This window comes from Symphodus melops (genome assembly GCF_947650265.1).
Source record: "Symphodus melops genome assembly, chromosome: 10".
Taxonomy (NCBI): domain Eukaryota; kingdom Metazoa; phylum Chordata; class Actinopteri; order Labriformes; family Labridae; genus Symphodus; species Symphodus melops.
In genome coordinates this window covers 12,222,875-12,245,238 of record NC_136700.1, presented here as the reverse complement: position 1 = coordinate 12,245,238, position 22,364 = coordinate 12,222,875, and the positions used below count along the sequence as shown (strand labels likewise).

Here is a 22,364-nt window from a genome sequence, read left to right as displayed (position 1 = left end):
TTCTTTCTTTTTTTTCCTAATATGACCCCCCAACCCTCTGCTTTACCTGAATCTTGCTTGCTGGATTGTTAGCACCCTTACCCCACCCATCAAATTACCACTGAGCTCAGATGATGCATCAACACATATTCGGTCCCTAACACCAGCTATGTTGTTTATATTGCTGATACTGTTGGGAATAACTTCAGATACTTCAGAACTTATGATATTTAGTTTGCTGCCCTAAGTTTCAACTACAACTTTCAGAACAATTTAAGTGGCTGTAGCTGCTGGGAAGTAACATTCAAAAAGAATACTTGAATTCAACAATCACAATTAAAGTGTGATTTAAAATCTCATGATGTTCGTTAAATCAATTCATAATAATTAGTATTCACTTAAATTTCATCATTATGTAAAAAAGACCTATAACCTATCTTTACGCGCTTACTGCCCACTTAGGAACACGTATCAGGCACTTCAGATAATTAACTAAGTAAGTGACAGCTACAGATGTACTTTAAAGCTGTTCATGTATTAAGCAAGACATCTATAAATGTGACAACATCTTGAAAATGTCTCAATACTCAGTCAAATACTATTCAGCTTCACTGAAAAAAGTGATGCCAAACACACACACATACACAGACATCCTTCCTCCCATTGCCCAGGACTACACTGACCTGGGATCTGCTCAGAGCTCTCTTGTAGTCCCATTCTTGCTGGCACATCATCTGGAGATAAGAACACACGAAACAAAATGTTATGTCAGAGATCTGTCCATTCTTAAGAGAAAAATCCCAGCACAGAATGTCTTTCCCTTCTTCTGTCCCTCCTCCCGTCAAACGCCCTCACTCTGTCAGCACATCAAAAATAAAAAAGGAGCAGATGCTGCCGATGAAAAAGAAGAAGGAAAGAATATATCCTTCTAAATGCTGCAGGGCAGATCTACATACAGCTCACATCACTACCCTGTCTCTGTCCACCCCCTACTATCATTTCCACTTTTGTTCAGCGAGAGATCACTGTAATTCAGTTTCATGGACACACCAAGAGTTTCCGAGAGTCTTTTCTTAAATTAAAACACTTTCCAACAGCATCATTTCAGAACAACTCTGCACCGGACACACAAAGATGTGACAGAAAATCAAAAGTTGGCGATGAAGAGCATAACCTAAATCATATAGGTCCATTTAACATGGAAGGTGATATGAATACGTTTCTTTGACTTACATGTTAGTAATAGTTTCACCAATGAGGATCAAGGTGAACAAGAACCAAAACTGACATAATGAGGAACTACAAATGTGTGCCCAACTAATATGGGCCCATCACAGATATTTACTTGTGTATGCACAATGTTTCTTTAATATGCACTGATACAGTTTATGCCCACATCAGCACTACTAAAAAGTGTGAGAGAAAGTTGAGCAATTAGCATTGTTTAAGACTTGTCACGTGTAAAAAGAGAGGTCTTCACACTTGTGACAGCAGATTAATTTAGAAGCAATGGGTCTTCAGTTTGGGTCCTCAGGATGCTCTTATCTTTTGCATCCCCAGTGTGAGATCCAGACAGATAGAGTGAGTTTGGTTTTGCACAAGTCTGTCATTGCAGTGTAGTTAAAAAAAAAAAAAAAAACACGACATTAATTATTTTGGTTCCTTGCCTCACAGGGCCTGTCAGCATAACTAAATACAACAGTTGACGCAATAAACACCGGCATTCGACCTCGTTAAGATTCTGTTGCAAGCATGCATCTTGTTCACACTTGAGCTATCGGTCAGTATGTTTTCATAAGTATAGCTAAAGTTCAATACTTAATTCAACAAAGAGGTTCCAAACCAATGTTTTATGTAATACTACAAACTCAACTTAATCCACAACAGTGTCAGCAAGGAGAAACTTCCTTTCAATAGGCAGAATCTTTGAGCATTCTCTGGTGGGCAGCCATCAAGCTGTCCCTTGTAAGAGAATCTTTATTGAATATCTTGTAAAAAAAAACAACAAAACAAAAAAACTATAAATCTAAACATAATGATGACTAATATTCATCCATATCCAGCACATCCACTTCAAACTCCTCACCCTCACCTATAAAGCCCTCCATAACCTGGCTCCTCCCGACCTATCTGAGCTCCTCCACTCACACCCGCACTCTCACAGGCCAGCTAGCATAAACTTCCTGTGTCCCCCCTGCAGGACAAACCATCAACTGCAACATTTTTGGGTGGTAGCAGAAAATAAATGATATAATTGTTTTATATTGAAGGCAAATTCTCCTGCGACCTGTGATACCTAACTGGTAGTTTAATGTATCTAAACTATGGGAAAAAAATAGGTCATTTGAACAAGTGATTATTTCTCTTTGAGTGTGTGTGTGTGTGTGTGTGTGTGTGTGTGTGTGTGTGTGTGTGTGTGTGTGTGTGTGTGTGTGTGTGTGTGTTGCTTCTGTGTGCTGCCCTTGCTGTCACAGTGTGTAGAGACTCATATATAAAATGGCATAAAATGAGTTGACCTGACAGTGCAACTGTCATCCACTGGAGATGACTGTGCATCTTGAATGACAGATGAGATAATCTGCCTAATACAGCCGATTCATGTTTTATGTGAGCCTCTCGGGATGGGAGGGAGGTTGTTTGGAAGAATAAAAAGCACTGAGATGCTGAATCACACTGAACTCCATGATCATGTTAAATATTCATACTTGATCTTGAAATGTTGTGTGTAAACAAGTCGAATATGAAATTAAGGATGTAGGGACCTTTTTTTCTGTCACCATCTATGCCCACATTTCAATTTCAATTAGCCAGTCCTTTTAATCCTCCTCTGTGCTCCACTGTCTATTGACAGGGCTCCAATACATATGTCACGTCAAGACTATAAAAGGCTGGGAAATCACTCAGGCCAAATGTATTTGTGAGCCATATAACTGTTGACAGCTCCATCACTCATTCTTCAACATAGTACACAGTAGTGCAAATACAGGGCTCCACAGTACAACAAAAGAGAAAAAAAGGAAATAAGGATAATACATCTATACACACTCACACAGGCATGAACCCACTTCACACTGCAGAGGGAGGTTTTTTTTGTGGACTGGGGACAGGGACAGTGCTGCCTTGATGTTTTATTTGTGGTATACAGAAGTTGGATTTGATCCCTGGGACACTGGGTTATATCCAGACATGTATTAGAAAAAAAAAAAACATTAAATCAGAAAGGTTTCAAATACTATCATGATGCCATAAATATGTACTGTTAAGAATGAAGAAAACGAAATGCAGTTTGCAATTTTTTCACACTTATGACACATGCTGCAGAAATGTTCACATCTTTATTTGTTATTATCATTATGTAAACATATTCAAAATTCAAAGGAGTCTTGTGCTGGGCAAAAAGAAGACTGCATTTCAAGTTTGACAACAGAACACGTACTTAAAAAGAAAAGCACTATAATATGATCAAGCACATTGTGCGAAAAAAGCTACCTCTTCATTAAAGACGACTCATCTTTGAGAGAAATTACTGATCAGGTACCCAACTCAATTAGAATAAAATACATATTCGAATCAATTTTAATGAGTTTTGTTGATAATGGGTATTACTAAGTTCAAATCCAGTGCTGCATGCTCCTCTCTTCAATCTCATCATAGTAACATGATAAATCCAGAACCAAATGTTCCAGTGTTGTGACCCACTTCCTACGTCAAAAAAAACAACAGCCTTGAAGCTAAAAATGAAATTATGAATGTCTTTGCCTGCACCCAAGGCCAAGAGAAAATAACTTTGTTTTATCCATTGACAAATGCTACTTTAATCCAACACAAGTACAACACAGAAATACAATGTATCTGTGTCCTTTTAGCAGTGTGTGTGTGTGTGTGTGTGTGTGTGTGTGTGTTTGTGTGTGCGTGTGTGTGTGTGTGTGTAGGTGTGTGTGTGTGTGTGTGTGTGTGTGTGTGTGTGTGTGTGTTTATATGTAATGATGCACGACAACAAAGCCATTGAAGGGCTAAGAGGATAAAGATCAGCCACACACACACACACACACACACACACATGCAAGCTAGCACACACACAGAGAGGCTCAAGCACAGCCAAGTGCACACAAACGTGTGTGGCTCTTCTCTGTTTGTCACGACTCAGACACTCCAGATCTGAAGAACCCACCAGGCCAGACCAAACCCCCCTCCGACCAGCAAATGTTCTTACTAGATCCCGGCTGAGCCAGGAAAAAAAAAAAACCATATATGGAGAGAGAGAGAAAAAAGAGAGAGAGAGAGGAATAGCATTAGAGAACAAAAACACTATGACAGTTACTTCATTAATATAAAGAACCAAGGAGCCAGACAATGACATCTATGTTATTGAACCAATAAAGCTATAAATTAATACATGGTCACGATATACTTTGTGATTCTAAATACAATTATGTAAATAATTAAAACACAAAGTTACAAGATAACATTCAATTATTTCTGACTCCCTCAATTCCTCTTTGCTTAAATGACCTAGGAATGTGGTCAGAAATCTACACTTTGAGAGTAATGTTTCTTATTAAAAGACTAAAAGACAGAGTCTGTCTTAGGAGAGCACTCGAAAACACCTTTCAGAACTTTATTGTCTGACAAATGTGAGCAAATTGACACAAACAACAAATGAAAAAATGATTCTATCCGACAGACCCACAGCATAAAAGTGGTTTATTCAGGTTAGCAACGTGATTTTAATGTATTCAATTTCATGTAAATAGGTACACGTCAAATCAATATCACAATTAATTGAACATTATCTTGATTACGATTAATGAATGATTAGTTTGTTTTTGTTTTTTGCCCTAATAGTTCACTGACATGGTCTCGAATGTAAAAATGTTCAACTATAAAAGCTGAGCTGTTTTTTCAAATGAAAGAGTGCACATCTACTTTGAGGTTATTTTTAGAATATTTCAAACTGAAATCAAAGCATCACTTGAAATAAAATGAACAGATTTTAGTTTTCAAGTAGAAATTAACTTGTCTAAACCAGTAGAAAATAAATAACTTGCATGTCTCGCATTGGACTGGTGTCGACCCTAAAGATAAAATGTGTCCAAACGACTGACATTGTTTCCATGATGTGGCTTGGATGTCCTATTCATTTTTGATTCATTTCTCAGCCCTAACAACACATAATGTTATTTGGAAAAACATAAGCCTCTATGTAATCTTATCTTAATAAAACATGCTTCTTTGATTTAACTTTTTAAAACATGTCAATAACAACACTAACAAATGCTAGTTATTACAAACTATTTGCCCATTCTGTGTTGTTGTTTTTTTGTTTTATTTGTTATGGTGCTGTTGAAGCACATATTTTTACTTGTGCTAAAGAATATGCTTTCTACACAGACTGACTCACATTGACCCCAAGAATCACAGTTTATCCACTGAACAGATAAACTTGCAAAAGGATTTGGCAAAGATAACTGTGAATGCATGGCTGTGTTTGAGAGACAGAGAGAGACAGAGAGAAATGGAACTCCTGGGCCGGATAATGATGATTCACCCACACACAGACACTCGAATTAGACATGCACTCATCGCCGTCATCACTCCAAACCATGTTAGTGCCGCTTATTGACGCTAATTGTTTCCAATCAGTGTATCAGGGGTGCTGTCGATCCACCATGAAACCAGACCACACCAGCAATTGCTTATTGATCTTATTACATGCTAACGTCACACTGTCGAGCAAGTGTTTTTGTGTCCATGTGAACGTGGGATGGACTGACACGTTTTGTCTGGGCTCTAAACCCAAGTCTAAGCTTTCAACTTTTTATAACAAAGGATGGTTTGAGCATAACATCAATACAAAACACATTAACCCAAATCCATTGTTTGACAAGGTTAAGAGTTTGCAACTATATGCTAACAAATGTGAGGCACAGCTTTAGGTAAGTGTTCAATTCAATGCAACACAGTCAATGAACTGATTAGAAGCCTGCATTTACTGTATCAACCCCTGAGACATTCACCTGGTTTTGTGTGAATTATTGTCAGCATCATGTGTTTTCTGAACAATAATAACCTTTTATCTCATCAGCTTGGAGGTATACACAGCATAATGGTTCACAGTCATTATTTCAATATTTAAATCAAAATCTGTATTGAAAGGAAAAATGCCATCAAAACTTATCTCAGTTGTCTCTGAAACACTAAAAACCTGGACGGATATAGTTAGAAAATATAAAATTGAAGGAGACTGTAGGTTATTGCTATGGCCCTCGCAGACAACTCTTTTCATGCCAGGACAAATTGACAAAACCTTTACAACATGGATAGATAGAGGTATTACAGCCATATGCACACTGACAGAAGGGAACATTTTCAAGTCTTTTGAAAGGGTTAAAAACGAATTTAAACTAGAAAATAAAGACTTGTTTCGTTACTTACAACTAAGACACTTTTTTGATACACAGGTAAAAACAGGTTTATCATCAGAAAGCAATGTGCTGGTTAAAATGATGATGGATGCCTATGAGGAAATGCCTTCCAAAGCTGTCTCTAAACTATATGCATGTCTACAGAAATGTAATGGTAATAACTCTCTGTATATAAAATCTAAATGGGAAGACGAACTACAGACCGAAATTTCAGAGTGTGATTGGCGTTTATTATGCAAGACACAACACAGCTCTACGAGCTCTAAACGCTGGAGAGAGTTCGGCTGGAAAAATCTGACCCGTTTCTTTGTCACTCCGCAAATTAAAAGCAAACAGACTGGACTACAACAAAAATGTTGGAGACAATGTGGAAACTATAATGCCAATCACAGTCATATTTTCTGGTCATGCGCCAAACTACAACCTTTCAGGGACGACAGTATTGGACTCTTGGAGGACATCCTAAAATATAAGGTTCCCAGGGACCCATGGGTTCTGTATCTGGGTTTGATCCCAGAAGGAGTTATTATGAAAGAAGACAGGTACCTCTTCAAAATAATGATTGTTGCCTATAAGAAGGCCATTACAAGGAACTGGTTAAAAAGTGATGCTCCAAAAACAGGGCACTGGATGGTCATCATGGAGGAGATGCAATGGAGAAAATGACTTTTCATCTGCGAATCAAAGTGGGTGACTTTGCACAAAAATGGAGGAAATGGACGTTATTCAAAAACAAGGACAATGTTTACTCAACTGACTGAGAATTTGTATGCCCCCTTTTTGTATTGCTTTATGTTATATAGTTTGTTTGTTCCTGCTCTCTATATAAAAGACTTTTTTTATATAAAAAAAGTTAAAAAAAAAATAAAAAAAATAAAAAATTATCTCAGTTCAGTGTTAGCATGCTAACATACATAGCACCAAACACCGTGTGAAGAAGTTACTTGGATCCATTGAGTGTAACGCCTATTTACAAACACGTCTATTGTTATATAGATAAAGATCTAAGATATTATTTATCTTAGGTAGGTCCATGAAAAAAATCTCAAGACGTGACATTAAGAATATTGTTTTTAAAAACAACGTTTTAAAACCTGCTCTAAGTGGTAATAATACAGTATATGTGCAAAATGGAAAATTAGTTAATGCAACCAAAGATGAAATAAAGATAAGAGTTTATGGAAAAGCAAAAATATGTTCATAATTTCATTGATTCCCTGTTGCTGTTTTCTGTCCCTTGTGAATAGATTGTGCTGATGGCAACTACCAGCATACCTTCTGGCAAGTATGTGCATGAGTGTTTTTGTGTTTAACAGCAGAGTTGCATGACTAAGCCTTTGCATGAACTGTCAAGTAAATGGATGCATGCCTCTGTCAGCAAGTCTAAAGTAGTATATCTGATCCTCATAATGTCCTCTTCATGATGCCCCATAAAGAATTCAAGAAACGGTGCTTTAGTAATGGCCTGTTAATGCTTAGTAAAAGTGCATCCTTGGTAATGAGGCATTTGAAGATGAAGATAGTGTTTCCATCACAACTGGGACTCAACATCTGACAAAAGAAAGATTGTTAAGTAATGTATATTTCCTTATGATTATGTGCACAGACAGTCACACCATTGCAACATAAGAACAAAAGTACTTCACGTTGTTAGATCAAGAAAAGCCTCTTATAATATGAAATGTGTGCATGATTTCATAGCGTGAAAATATCGTGTCATAAATCTTGCTATAATGTGAGGTAGTATAGTCAGAGGGTTTATGGTGAGTGACTCACTTCACACAGACAACTCAATTTAAAGGGGCATACCTCCCCAATTACCAGCATCTATCTCTTACTATCTTCCCTAAAGGATTTGGTTTACAAAACAACAAAAAAGGAAACAAATACAGACGCAGAACCAATTTGGTAATCAAATTTCCCATACTATTTGATTGCATCACAACATGATTCATTCTCCGAAAGGAGAAAAGATATATTCTGGAAATACACATCAACACTGTCAGCAGTATTGTTTGGTATTTTGTACCAATTTTTTGTTAAGAAAGAGTTTTTGCGATGCTAACAGTCATAACAGCAGAGAGAGGAGAAGGTAGCTGCAGCTACATAAAACGTGCTAAATACGCATGGCATAGTTTTTATTATTTTATGGTTAAACATTTACGCGCGGCCTGAGGCAGATCTCTGAAATGTACTCGCCAAACGGAAAATCTACCCGCATTTAGCGCTTGGCTGGTGTTGATTTCGGACCCTGATTACGGCAATTCATTTTTTAAAATCTGAATCGATTTTAAACTGCCACACGATTCATCTTTACACTTGTATGTAACTCATACAAAGTTGAAGCATAAACACATTTTCCTGCCTTCCTCTTGCTCCCCCCCCCCCAACACACAAACACGCACCCCTCAGAGGCTCTGAAGCTAAGTGGAGGGTTTTTCCTTTTCGCTGTTGTACTCATGTAGGGCCACTGATGCCAGCTTGTCATGCTCTACTCCTATTACTGTGAGAGGGGAGTGCGTCACAGCCCCATAACCCACTCCTCTCTGTCAGATCTCTGCTCCTGCTGATTGACACTGACGTTGGCGGGCATTAGCATTTTAAGCTGAGTCTTGTGGGAACGCTGTTGCCATCCGGACACTGGTCTTCCATTTGGAGCTGCATATATAAAGACTTACATCCCATTTTGTGACAGTCCTTGAAATGTTGCTCTTTCATTTAACAGATGTTCGTGGTTAACACAACCTAAGCTTCTGTCATACAGTTAAAGCTTTGTGTACACTTCTACAAGACTGGAAAAAAAGTGTTCGGGAGCATTGCTGCATTTTTGTGAACGCATATTTTTCACTCAGACGTCATCTGGTCTTGTTAGCTGGTGTGAGAATGCAGCAGGATGATATCAGGAGAATTCACCCCGAGTGAGTAGGGCACCCCTTACTCACTCTGAGTGATGTTCTCCTCCCCCCCCCCCCCTGTGATAGGTTCTAGACCACAGACTAAACTGCTGCTTTATGTTTACTGTTTGCCAGTATGTTCCTCTGTCGAAGTAAACATAGCATTGAAATAAAGGCAAATATTCTTTCTGTGGCAAACTCCAAGCTTGATCTGCCAGACAACACCCCCCTCCCCCTGTAAGACAGGGATAGTCTCCCCCTGTGACGTGATCGGAAGAATTTCCGTGGCAGTACTGAAATTTTCTAGAAACTCAGGAGTCCATAAAAACTAATGTTAATCCAACTAACCATGCTGCTTGCACAGGCAGCAGGCGTGTTGTTTAAGGCTAAACAACAGATGCAATTAACTTATATTTAATGCATTCTCCAAATTGTATATTTAAAATAAACATGGATAGATAGATAGATAGATAGATAGATAGATAGATAGATAGATAGATAGATAGATAGATAGATAGATAGATAGATAGATAGATAGATAGATAGATAGATAGATAGATAGATAGATAGATAGATAGATAGATAGATAGATAGATAGATGTGTGTGTATATATATATATATGTGTATATATATATGTGTGTGTGTATATGTGTGTGTATATATATATATATATATATATATACAGATAGTAAATCTAAATATGATTAAACAAATGTGCAATTAATGATCACTGTATGGGAAATTGCTTGGATTACTTAAAGGACCGGTACAACCCCAAAGGTGTTTTCAATCACTGTCATTAATTAAACATCAGTGCCGTTAAGGGATGTATTAACCGAGCTGAATCAGTAATGACTCGTGTAAACTGACTTCTCCGTAAGGTAGCTGACGGAGTGAGGAATCTGTCAGTCAAAAACAACTCTGTACTAAAAGACAGTCGGTTAATTACTGTAAATATATGAGACAAAAAACAAACTTATTTTTATTTATTTTACGCCTAATACTGCTTGCAAAACCCGCAGTAACCATCTGGAGTCAATATGCTGTACATAATTATACAAAAGCTTTTCAAGTTATTGGTATGCGTGTGCACCTTGTGTGTTTAAAAGGTCGACACGTTAAACGAGGAAAAGAAAAAAGAAAGAAAGAGAGAAGAAACTTGAAAATGGCCGGGTCCATAGAAAGAAAACATATCTTATAAGGGGTTTTGTCTTCTGGCTAGATCACAGATCCTGAGTCCATTGAACACCAGAGCAACTTCATTCAACAAAGAATTGCTTATTGAATTCCCTTTTGAATGAGAATGGACATAGAGGTCGAAATGGACAGAAGGAGGAGAAGGATACATGGAGAGAAAGCAAGTGAGAGATGTTGCAGCCAAAAGAAACTGAATGAAAAAAGGGAACACATTGACATTAGCGTAAACTGCATCAGGCAGAACCAAACCAGCCCCACACACACGTGATATTGTGCGTGTGTGTGTGTGTGCGTGTGGGAGAGAGAGAGAGAGAGAGAGAGAGAGAGAGAGAGAGCGAGAGCGAGTGATGGAGAGAGAGAGAGAGAGAGAGAGAGAGAGAGAGAGAGAGAGAGGGAGAGAGAGAGAGGGGTTATGTGTGCCTGTGTGTGCATCATCCTGTGTACACATCACAGCCCAAGGCCAACTCCTTCGTCTGCTCCTCAGATGAGAACCGAGCGCTCACTTTGTGCTGCTTTAGCTCAGCTCTGAGAAAACAAGAGGCCATTTATAGAATGAATCCAATTATTTCTAAATACTAGAACTTGACCTGAAATAAACTCTGTGCTTCATACCTGGTTAAACTGTTCTGGAAGAGAATTCATCAAGCACAATTTTTTGAAAGAAATTAAACAGTGTTTGTTTGGGTATCAATTTGATGATGCAGTGTAATGTACCATCCAGGTATTTATTTACTGACATTTAAACTAACAAACATAGTCATTACAAAAACCAAACTGCAATGTAAACATCGATAAAATGGGGCAAATGCAATGAAGTAGGGCATGTTGGACCAACTGTGGTACACCACACAAACATCTTACAGTTTAAAAACAAATCAAATCTAATAACAAGCATTGAGTGGCTGCAAGTGTTTGAATTTCAGATTGTCAATGTCCCTTCCCCAAGTGTTCACACGACCCTATTTTCCCTGAGTCCTAGTTTCCCCTCATTTGTGTTTCCTTTACCTTATCTGCCTTCAGCCTGTTTCTTCTCCTCCCGATACGTCATCTTCCCTATCCTTAACTGTTCTGTTGGTTTCCTCATTATATGTTCTCTCAGCCCTGTATCCATCCCAAAGTCGTTGTCCCCCCCCCCCCCCCCCCCCCCCCTCCCCCAACACACACGCCTGAATTCCATGTATCATTCTTTTTCACAGTATGACAATTTGAAGCTCATGCAGCAGTTTCCTTTAATACATCAATGATTTCAGAGCAAACCAAAACAGCTAGCTAATTTGGAATATGTTGTATGGTCCCAAATTTCCAGAAAGTAAACAAAAAAGGGATTCAAGTTGTCGCCAAAAGTATAACTTACTTTTATATAAAGAACACAGATCACTTTCATGTATGTATGCCTTGTCTTTCTATGATGCTGATTTACTCTTCTCTCCTCTTCTGTGTCTTTTCTTTGGAGTACTAACAATTCATTTGAGTCTCTGGCACATTTTTTTACGTCAGTGTTAATTTAATTCATTTCGGCATATGTAAAATGGTAATATTGGGAAAGTTAAAGACACAGAGAATCACTTACAACTAGTAAAGCACTAATGTGTGTACCTCGTGATAATAAAACAAATGAGATGTTCTTCTGCTGATGGCTACGATTACTCAGGCCAGCGTCCAGAATGATAATATCACAGATTTTTATTCTGTAAAAATGACCAAGGTCCAGAAACTAGAGCTAAGCTGTTCATGACTTTTGTTACAAAGACATAGAGAAATGAAGCACCCATCACAACCTGCCCATACATTCCTAGGGTCATTAGCAACATGCTAACAGCAAATAAGCATATCAAAGATTGCCCTGTGCTTTTCTTAAATAATATGCAAGTTGAACTCAAACAAGAGTTCAAGTTCAACCTCATCGATAGATGGAAAACACAAGAAATCTTCTCAATACTTGGACCTCTAATTGGGGATCGTTAAAACTATAACATTACAAGTATTATTATTACTTTCAAGTAGAAACAATAGTTAATTATTAAGTAATGTGGAAAAATCACAACCCTGCAATTAGCATCACTTCTTGTTTGTGTCCCCCCCCATACATACAGGAGCTGGTTTTTCAAAAAGTCTCAAAAATTACAAACACAAACAATTCAAATTGGATTATAATTCATTAAGACAAACACACACACACACACACACGCACACACACACACACACACACACACACACACACACGCTTAAATTGGCAGAGCCTTACATAACGTGAGTGATGGCATCTGAGGACACACAAATACTGCTCTTGGCATTTGTCCTGTGAACGTTGAATGGAGAGGAAATCGGGTGAGTGGGAGAGAAAACAGAGCGGGACAGGAAGACAGAAAGGCAACAGAAAAAAAATAAGACGACAGAGAGAGAGAGAGAGAAAGGTAAAGAGAGAGAAGAGAGCAAGAGAGGGAGAAACTAGGGAGGCAGGGGAAGTCTGAGAGAATGAAAGATAGAGAAAGAGAGATAGAATGTCTTGACTACATTTATCGCCTTGGGAGAATGCCCCTCGTACAAGATGTGAAATAATAAACCAAGTTGCCAATATATTCCTTTTTTGACAACCAAGAAGAAAGGAAGAAAAGTATGCAAAAGTTTTCACCTTAAGTGCACTGTTATAATTTATGGATACATTTGTTTTAATATCTCTGAATTGTCTCTGCGTCAACTGAATAAGAGATGATCAAAAGTATACTCACGAAAGCATGCAGGCTGCAGCCTGGAAGAACCCAAACTCCAAGCAAAAATTAAGGTTTATAACAGAGAGTGCATTACTTATGACTTCAAATATGAGGGATAGATGTTCAACATGGTCTGTCCAGTGTGAAACATAACATCTACAGATACGTGAATTCATGTATGTCTATACATCTTTACTCATGAACTCGTTACTTACATTTGGGCGATAAAAAGTTTGAATTTCAGAAGACTTCTCATCCATGTATCCGAGTATTTATTTGCATGTCCCCTTTAAAAGCACCACATTTGTACTTCAAGGCATGAGATCCAGTGAATCACTATTTAGAGCACAGGGACCTATAGATGCTCAGATGTGCTCTGAATGACATGTAATGTTTTCAAATGTACACCCCAGAATGCAAAATATTTCGAGTTGTGTAGAAACTAATTATGAATAAAAAAGTCGCCAAACCGAAGAAGAAAAATTACCTATCCAAATGTGTGTGTTGTGAATCTGCAGTAATGTAAGTTAATGGTAGCATATCAACCCTTTATCTCTTTAGGCAGGACAGAAGAATCTGATTTTATGGTGTCCTGTACACACGAGTGTTTTAAAGTAACGACAGATGTATTTAAATGTCTTGATGAGAACTTACTGTCTCTCAAAGCAGACAACCTCTGGCAATTAGCGGCTGTATGAACGTCATGAATGTGGGTCTGCAGAACGTGCGCGAGTGTGTAAGTGCGTCTTGTATGTGTGCGTTATGAGAGATAATGGAAGGGAAAAACACTCCCAGATGAACGTGATGTAATTATACCTTTGATTATCTGATTGGGTAATCTCCAGGCTGGCTGGAGGCGTCCAAGACAAACACACTGTCACCAGACTGTTGATCTAGCATAAACTGCGAGGAAGCACACACTGACACACTGTGTGTGTGTGTGTGTGTGTGTGTGTGCGTGTGCGTGTGCGTGTGCGTGTGCGTGTGCGTGCGCGTGTGCGCGCGTGTGTTAAAGGATGAGAGAGGTTATTCCTGTAAACGAGGTATTATGGAAGCAACTGAGGCATTTGAGTGGATTATTTTATTACAACATTCACAGCGGATATCCTGCTTTGTGTATGTGAGCGAGAATGTGTGAAAAGAGGAAAGGCTTGGCTTGGGCTGAGATCTGACCTGCAATGATTTGTCTATTGCTCATTATGAATAGAGATCCTGCTTTTCAAAGACAGTCCACATCAGACCACTGCCTGGTACAGGGTGTGCGTTTGTGTGTATGTCGGGTTTGCATCTACACGTGTCTCATATAGAATACACAAATAACAAATCTATTAAAGGAATGCGCTAATTTGCCCATAGTGTTTCATAAGCACTAAATTAATTAAATTCAAGATCTACACAATTTCAATGTCTATACAAACTTATAACTGAGTAAGGAGCATCACATTGTTACTTATCGTGCAGAGATATGACATTTCGTCCCTTGTTTTTATTTTGCGACAGATTTTAATAGGGTTGTAAATCACAGGATAACTCATGATAGGATACACGATTTGTGGAGCGTCATAACAATATTATCAGAAGTAAGATAAACAAAGATAAAGAAGTTGAGCCGGTTTGGCTTTCGCCAGTAGAGCAGATAGATAGATACTTTATTTGTCCGGAGGGAAATTCAAGAGCATACACCCCATGCACTCTCTCTCATCTCTTCATCAGAACTGTCTCAAAGAAAAGACAAATAAATAGTAGCAGCAATTGCTCACTCAGTCCTACAATGGTGGAACTCCATTCGTAGCATGTCTACAACCCAATGCTCTTTTTTGGTTGCCCGAGAAAAAGGCAGATGTATGGACAGATCCAGACTCTGCTCATCTACGCTATTCCCCCACCCCCTAGCCCTCCAGCCCAGTCCGACAACACTACGCCCCCCCCCCCCCCCCCCCCCCCCCCACCTCTCACCGAGCATATTTTGGAGCTAAAACACACCATTGAACCGAGTAACAAGGCAATCCTTGTCCAAAGCCACCAAACCTCATTTGGAGAGCCAGCAGGGAAGCCACTGCACGTGTATGTGTGTGTATGTGTGTGTGTGTGTGTGTGTGTGTGTGTGTGTGTGTGCGTGTGTGCGTGTGTGCGTGCGTGTGTGTGCATGTGCGTGTGTGTGTGAGCATGTGTATACTGTAGTGTACACGCAAAGTTAAAATTATTTGGTGCTTCTTTTCAGACCTAAACTGTGAAGGCCACTTACTCAAACATGCGCACACACACTCTGCCCTTTTCTCTCTCTCTGTAGGAGCATGTGGCACTGAGCCACATTCACATTACCAGGAGACAAACACATAACACACAATATCTGTCACACATGCAATATGCAATAGATAACAATTGTGAGCGTGTGTGTATGTGTGCGTTTGACAACATGGCTGTGTGTGTCTCCATATGCGTGTGTGTTGAGTTTACAGCAGCACGGAGAGCTCAAACACAGGGACCAGATAGATAGTTGTCCTCTTACCATCAACACTTCTGCTGTGCTTGGCAGCCATCCTCCCCTCGCTCCCCCTCTTTTTCTCACCCTCCCCAGCAGATCTTTCAAAACACTCTTTCCCACTTTCCTCCCTCACTCACTCTCTACTCCTCTCTCACAGTCGATCCTGCATTAGCTCCCCTCAAGCTGCTTCGTCTCCCCTCTCTCTCACTCTCTCTCTCTCTCTCTCTTTCCCTCTCTCTCTGTCTCTCTCACAAACACACACACACACATTTGGCTACTTGACGACTGCTTGGGCTGCTGTGCTAATGCCAGTTTATTTTTCTTCTTTAAATCCCTTCCTCTTTTAACCAATCTGTGGTTCAAATTAGTTTGGTCATAGTTAATGTATCTCTCCTTGATATTTCTCTGACTTACCCTCTTTGTCACCGTGTTGTTTTGGTTGTGAATGTAATGATCTATTCAAAAAGGCTTGCACACCTTACAGTCTCTCCCCATTACCTTGCCCCTTTTTCTATTCTCATCTGTTTAATGGCGAAATAATCTACCTTCTTTTTTTTTTTTTTTAAATATTCCCCCTTTCAAGTATAATCAATCAAGACTTAATCAAATTTTGCATCTCATTCAGCAGTTTTGTGAACAAATGATGTGCATGTATTTTAGGTACCAGTCTCATGCCTCCTTCTGTGTCAAATGGGTTGTTAATAAATTCCAAGCCAAACACAGAGGGGTGTTTAAATGCAAACCAATACATAAACTATGCGACAACCCTACAGAGACTACATTATTATTTCACGCTCTACGCTCTTCGTGTAGACTGATGTGTAAATGGCTGCTAAAACTCCAGTGGAGGATACTTGGGCTATAAACAACAAACACAACACTTCCAATACCAAAATCTGGTATTGCACTTTTAGATGGTGCAATTTCTATGCACAATCTGTAATGTGAGATTACTCACAGTTTATGTTCAGTCTTGCTGTTAGTTTGTCAAGCGAAATGGAAAATATCACCTTATACTTTGTGTATAGGCTACTCTGGAAAGTCTGACCGTATAGTTTTTCATTGGCCCATAACAAACCAGTGATGTTTGCCCAGCTCTTGGTTGTTTTCTAAAAGTGTTTCTTTATTTCAGAGGGGTGGCTACTGGTAACATGCCTCCTTACCTCATGAAATGTTATTCGCCACCCCAGATGCCGCCCCAAAATACTTCATTATTATTTGTCTTGTCAGAGTAGGGACTCATTCAGGATGTGTTACAGCAAGATACATAGTTTTCAGTGTGAAGATGTTTGTTTGCAATTTATTTAAATTCTTTAAATTGTGACATACATATTATTTGTAATCCTTAAAGAATTAAGCTAAGAAGGATGTATACATTGCCATTATCTTGTGATACTTAAAAGTCAGAGTTATAAGTGCAGACAATGATGTGTGCACACAAACTTCAGGCCACCCCTGCACATCACTGTCCCAGTTGGGCCACCTTGGTCCAAAAAGTTTGGACACGCCCCTGCTTCCTGCATATATCAAATATCCCACTTGTTTAAGGCGCTTGTAATACTTCCACGACACACTAAAAGCCCAAGTCTAAATGTTAGTGCTCTTTTAATTATCTGCCAAAACTGTAATGTAAAAACCTGATTTCGAACATGTAAAAATTATAAGCCAAATCTGGTTGTCTACACTGGCAACAAAATTGAACTTTAAAATGAAGTAGAACTGAAACATATGCAGACCTTCAACTAATATTAAATCAATATCAATGTTCCTAAATGGTTAAAAAAAAAAGTCACACAAAACGTAAATAGGTTGTAAAAATAAGAACACAATTCTCCATTATCTTCATGAAGTAATAATAAGCATCTCTGTGACACAAAGACACACGGCTCAGGCAAGAGCAGGTTTTGTGTCTCCCTGGAAATGTATTTGCGTCAATGGGAGTGTGAGCCTTCCCTCAAATAGCTCTCTGAGCACATGTTCCTGCTTCTACATCTGCCACTGTCCTCATCCTCTCACACGCAGACACTGTTCACGATGCTCTGTTACAAGAACGTTCACTCGTTTTGACATGTATGGCGTCAAGCAACTTTTTTGAGGGCTTGAGTGCTATTGTGTAATAACAAGCTACGGTAACAGAGTACACAATAAAACACTGATCAATAAAACGCTTTTTTTTCCCGACTTTCTATTTAAAGCTGTTTTTTTTTTTTTTTAATTGCATGTGACCCAAAAACAACTAGCAGAGGTCTTTCCGCTGAAATCCCCATCCCACTGAGACCCCGGCCAAAACACAAACAACTTCTGTCAAAACATAAATCCTCTATGTGGAGCCAGAGCAGAAACATCACTATGGACTCTCATTTGTGTCAAAACCTTTAAACATTTAAATCCAACATTGCATTAAGTTGATTCCTCTCACTTTGCGAAGGTCATTTAGCAGTACATTAAAATAATGGATCACATTCACCTTAAAGGGATACTTCACCCATTTGCATGAAGCTGTGTATCATTAGAAACATGGTAGTAGTGTTGAATGGTCGTGAATCCAACCCTCATTTTGCCCTGAGACAAGAAAAATGTGTTTTTCTTTGCTTGAAAGTTTTCTTCATGTGATGCAAAAAGCGTCATATTGCATCACATGAAGAAAACTTCAAGGCAAAGAAAAACATATTTTTCTCTTCTCAGGGCAAAATGAGGGTTGGATTCACGACCATTCAACACTACTACCATGTTTCTAATGTCACACAGCTTCATGCAAATGAGTGAAGTATCCCTTTAAAAACAGGAAAAACATGGAGTAAAGTCACAGAGTTAATGCTTTACTTCAGCTAGCAGCTCAGAGGAGTGCCTGTCTTGCCTCTGGCTTTGCAGGTTGCACCAGCCTGCTTCATAAATACTGCAGAGCCTACGTTTGAAGAAAAACCCCTGCCTCTCTCAGGTACAACTACACTCAGGAGAACTTCATTATCTACGGCATGGATAAACTGTACCACAACAAATGTTTGTGTGTGTAAGTGTGCTTGTGTATGTGACTTTTAAAACCAAGGAGAAGAAGGAAGGAGGATGAGAAGAGGAAACTGATTCGACCTCTTTTTCTTTTTTTTCTTTTTTTAGAAATCTTTAAAAGTTCTGTAAAAAAAGTATACACAAATGGTAAAAGTGCAGAATTCAAACGCATCATCGCTGACAGGATCACAAACTTATAGTCTACTGTATGTCATCTCAGTTTGACAACATAGTTCTATAGCAAGATATAACAATATTGAAAAGTAATAGCAGGATTTTATTGTTTCACTAGTTTGATGCTCGTCCTCAAATCACAGCTGAGAGCTGTAACATTACAAATTTATTTCACTTATGTATTTAAGAATTGCACTATGACAGAAGCTAAAAGTTGTATAAAAACATATTTCTGTAGGCATGGGGCACGAGTAGTGTAGTTGGTGAGTGTTCCTTTGTATTGGCCAAACACATTTTAGCGGGCTTTTTTGTATGCAAGTGAAGTGAAGAGCAAAACAGGCAGCCCGCTTTGCAGAATCTGCGGATAACAATTTGTCCGCAGAAGTCTTCTCTCACCTCCTTTACTGTGTCTCAAGCTTCTGGTGAGATTGTGAACAATGAGCTGTGCACGGAATATCTCCTTCGTCATACATGCTGGCTGGCTATATTGTACACTGAAGCGCCAAAAATATGTCCTTCGTCAAAACAAGCAGAATCATTGTAGTGATGCCGGCAGATAAGTTCAGTATAAGCAATAACAAGTGCTAATTTGAACGCTAAATTAAGTATTGAAATGAGCACTTGTGAACTACTTTGCAAGAAGATCATTATTTCATACAGCTTGAGGCGTACCATTTTTCTACAACCATGCAACTAACAGAATATGCTTGTTTTCTGAATTTCTAAACCAGGACACCCACACTAAAGTTAACAATATAACCAACATTAATTTAAGTGAGCAAAGTGTATTGAACTACAGGTTACTGTGTGTTAAAAGCCACGTCAACACTAACCTACTTGCAAGATCACTGCAGTAACAGGTAAAATTCACCTCATCATTTTTAGAACTAACAGCCAACAAAATGTGTACAGTTGCATTAAGTTATTTATTTCTGGAACTGGTTATGTGTTAGGAGTCACAATAATTTCCCTACTTCAGAAGACATTACCCGACACACAGTGAGCGCACCAGCTTCCATTTATATTTTTAGCTTTTAGTAGCTTTCAGTATTTTCATACTTCTGTGGATTCACAGATTGCTACAGTATTGTTTTGGTGCAAGGCTGCTGCACTCGTCAACAGTTTTTAGGCTGCAGAAAACTGTCAATCAAACAAGCAGACAAAGTTAGCAATTACTTATGCAGAAATCTGATTCTTAAAACTGCAATAGTAAAATAGATTTGTAAGACCCTAAATGTGTCACTTCAAAACTGAAATGCCAAATTCAATCCCAAAGTGCAACCAGTCAATAATACAAAAATGTTTTAACATTTTGGTTATTTTCTTCACTTTGTAACATAAAATGCAATCCATGGTTTTGTTTGTCTCTCTTTGTCCCCTACAATAATCTCTATGTTCCTCTTTCTGGTCACACAGATTACAGCGTGACGACAGGCCACGGGAGGACACATTGTCCTTAACATCTGGTCATTGTGAGTTTGTTTTTTTCGATTTGTTTTAAAGTTCAATTTGTCATCAGTCCTGTTCAAGCCATCACGCAGTGGAGCGTGTAAGGGTGCTGTTCTAATAGGGCCGGTAGTCCACTCAGTTAGTGTTCCCTGGATACCAATTCATGATGAACAACCGAGCACTGAGGGTCAGACGGCTGTACTGATCAGCTTTAAGACTTCCAAAAAAAAACAAAAAAAAGAAACAATCTCAGGTAAAGTGAATGTACAAAAAAAGTCCTGCCTTTTAGGCTGAATCTCAGGCCAATGCTACAAAGTAATATATGGAAATCATTTTTCCTCAAACACTTCAAAAAATGGCCTGAGTAACAAAGTAACTATAGCTGGTATCATTATATTTAATTTTATTTGGACAAAAACAAGGAATTTAATTTGTGTATAGTAAAGTAATTGATAATATGTAGCTAGAATATATTGATTCATGATAGAAATATATAAAGAACAGAAGGTTTATAATGTGGTTGAATGTTTGGTTTGGTGAAGTCAGCTGAAATGGGCCAGATAAGGTCAGAGCATCTTTAAAAGTTTACAGACAATCATAATGACTGATCTTCAATGGTTCCCATAACACTAGTTGACATTTTACAATATTTTTATTGGTCTGAGGTTGCTAAGGTGAGTGGGGCATGCAGAGTTTTACATGGAGTGACTTAAGGAAATGATACTGAAAGGGAGTATGGCATAAATTACTAAATGTACGGATAGAGCTATCATTAGTAAAATTTGCAAGAAAGTAAATTTTCTATATTCAGTTACTGTATTTGACATTGTATAGTTTGTTAAAATTTCTATCAATAAAGATCGCTCAAAAAGAAAGGAAATTTGTGTTTGATAGATTATTTTTTGGAGTCTTGGCAATAAATCTTATACCGTTGGAAAGCCTGTTAATTTCCTTTTTACAAGGTGCCACATTTGTAGGGAACATGCATTCGAGGGATGAGTTGTAAAGCTTGAGTGCGTGGTTTGCGCCCATGAAAAATCTTCTCTGCCAAAGCCAAGCTTTCTTTTCTCCCTCTTCTCCTTCTCTCTCTCTCGTCTGAATCTACAAAATCAGGGCTAAACTGTCAACAAAAGAGGAATCATTGAGGCTTCCTCTAAATATACTGGGTATCTCAACATTTTCACAACACGAAAACACTGTCGATGAACGACTGCCTGTGTGATATTCATGGGTACAACAAGATGATAGGTGAGTACAACATCCTTTGCATTAAATAAAAACCTAATTAGATCATCAGATTTATTTGACTGCTTTATAGATTTTCATTAATAAAATGAGTGAGTGAGGGATTGGCACCAGCTTTCTTATTAGCTGATAAACATCAACAACTTCAAAAGTATTGAAGCTGAGAGCAGCTGTGCTTTCAATAATTTTTAATCCTGTTATCTTAAGATCATGTTAACTATTGAACTGCCTCCAAAATAATGAGCTTTGATTCTCAGATTGGTCGACTGATCAAAAGACATTAAGCTGTTACTATAGAAACACGAGTAATAATACTTGTAATGTTTATTACAGATAAGTACTTTAATTAGGGTATGTATGAATGGTGTCTTTACAAAGTGCTTCGAGATGGTTTGTCCATATTCTCTTTACATATCAGCAACCAATAAAGTCATTGTTCAGGGCTCCTCTACACTGACACCACATTGGGTGTATTTGGAGACAAGGCGGGATAAGGTTTTGCTCCATCACGTGTGTATTTGTTTTCAACAGACAACAAAAAGGCAATAAAAGTATTCAAGAAAAATACACGGAAAATTAAGCATACTCATATTGCCTGTATGAAAAGGGCCATAGGGTGATTTTATGAAGGGATTCAAACTCTGCCCGTCTGTAACTGAGCTATACATTTGCACCATTCAGTTTCTTTTAAAGCACTGCAGATTTTTCTGAAAGGCTTTCATCCAAACAGCTGCAAAGTCTTTTATAAAGGCTTTCCGTAAAGCTTAAACTGCACAAGCAGGACCAACATGTCGGTCA

At 38.5% G+C, this 22,364-nt stretch overlaps 1 protein-coding gene across 4 annotated transcripts in view; it reads right to left on the bottom strand.

Moving 5' to 3' along the window:
• Nucleotides 1-22,364, bottom strand: part of LOC306830813 (cGMP-inhibited 3',5'-cyclic phosphodiesterase 3A-like) — a 54,563-nt gene that overhangs the window by 29,624 nt on the left and 2,575 nt on the right. For all 4 annotated transcript variants that reach the window (XM_079354511.1, XM_079354512.1, XM_079354509.1 and 1 more), the window contains exon 2: nucleotides 663-713. In XM_079354511.1, coding sequence (XP_079210637.1) covers nucleotides 663-713 — 51 coding nt within the window. The remainder of the gene's footprint in view (nucleotides 1-662; nucleotides 714-22,364) is intronic.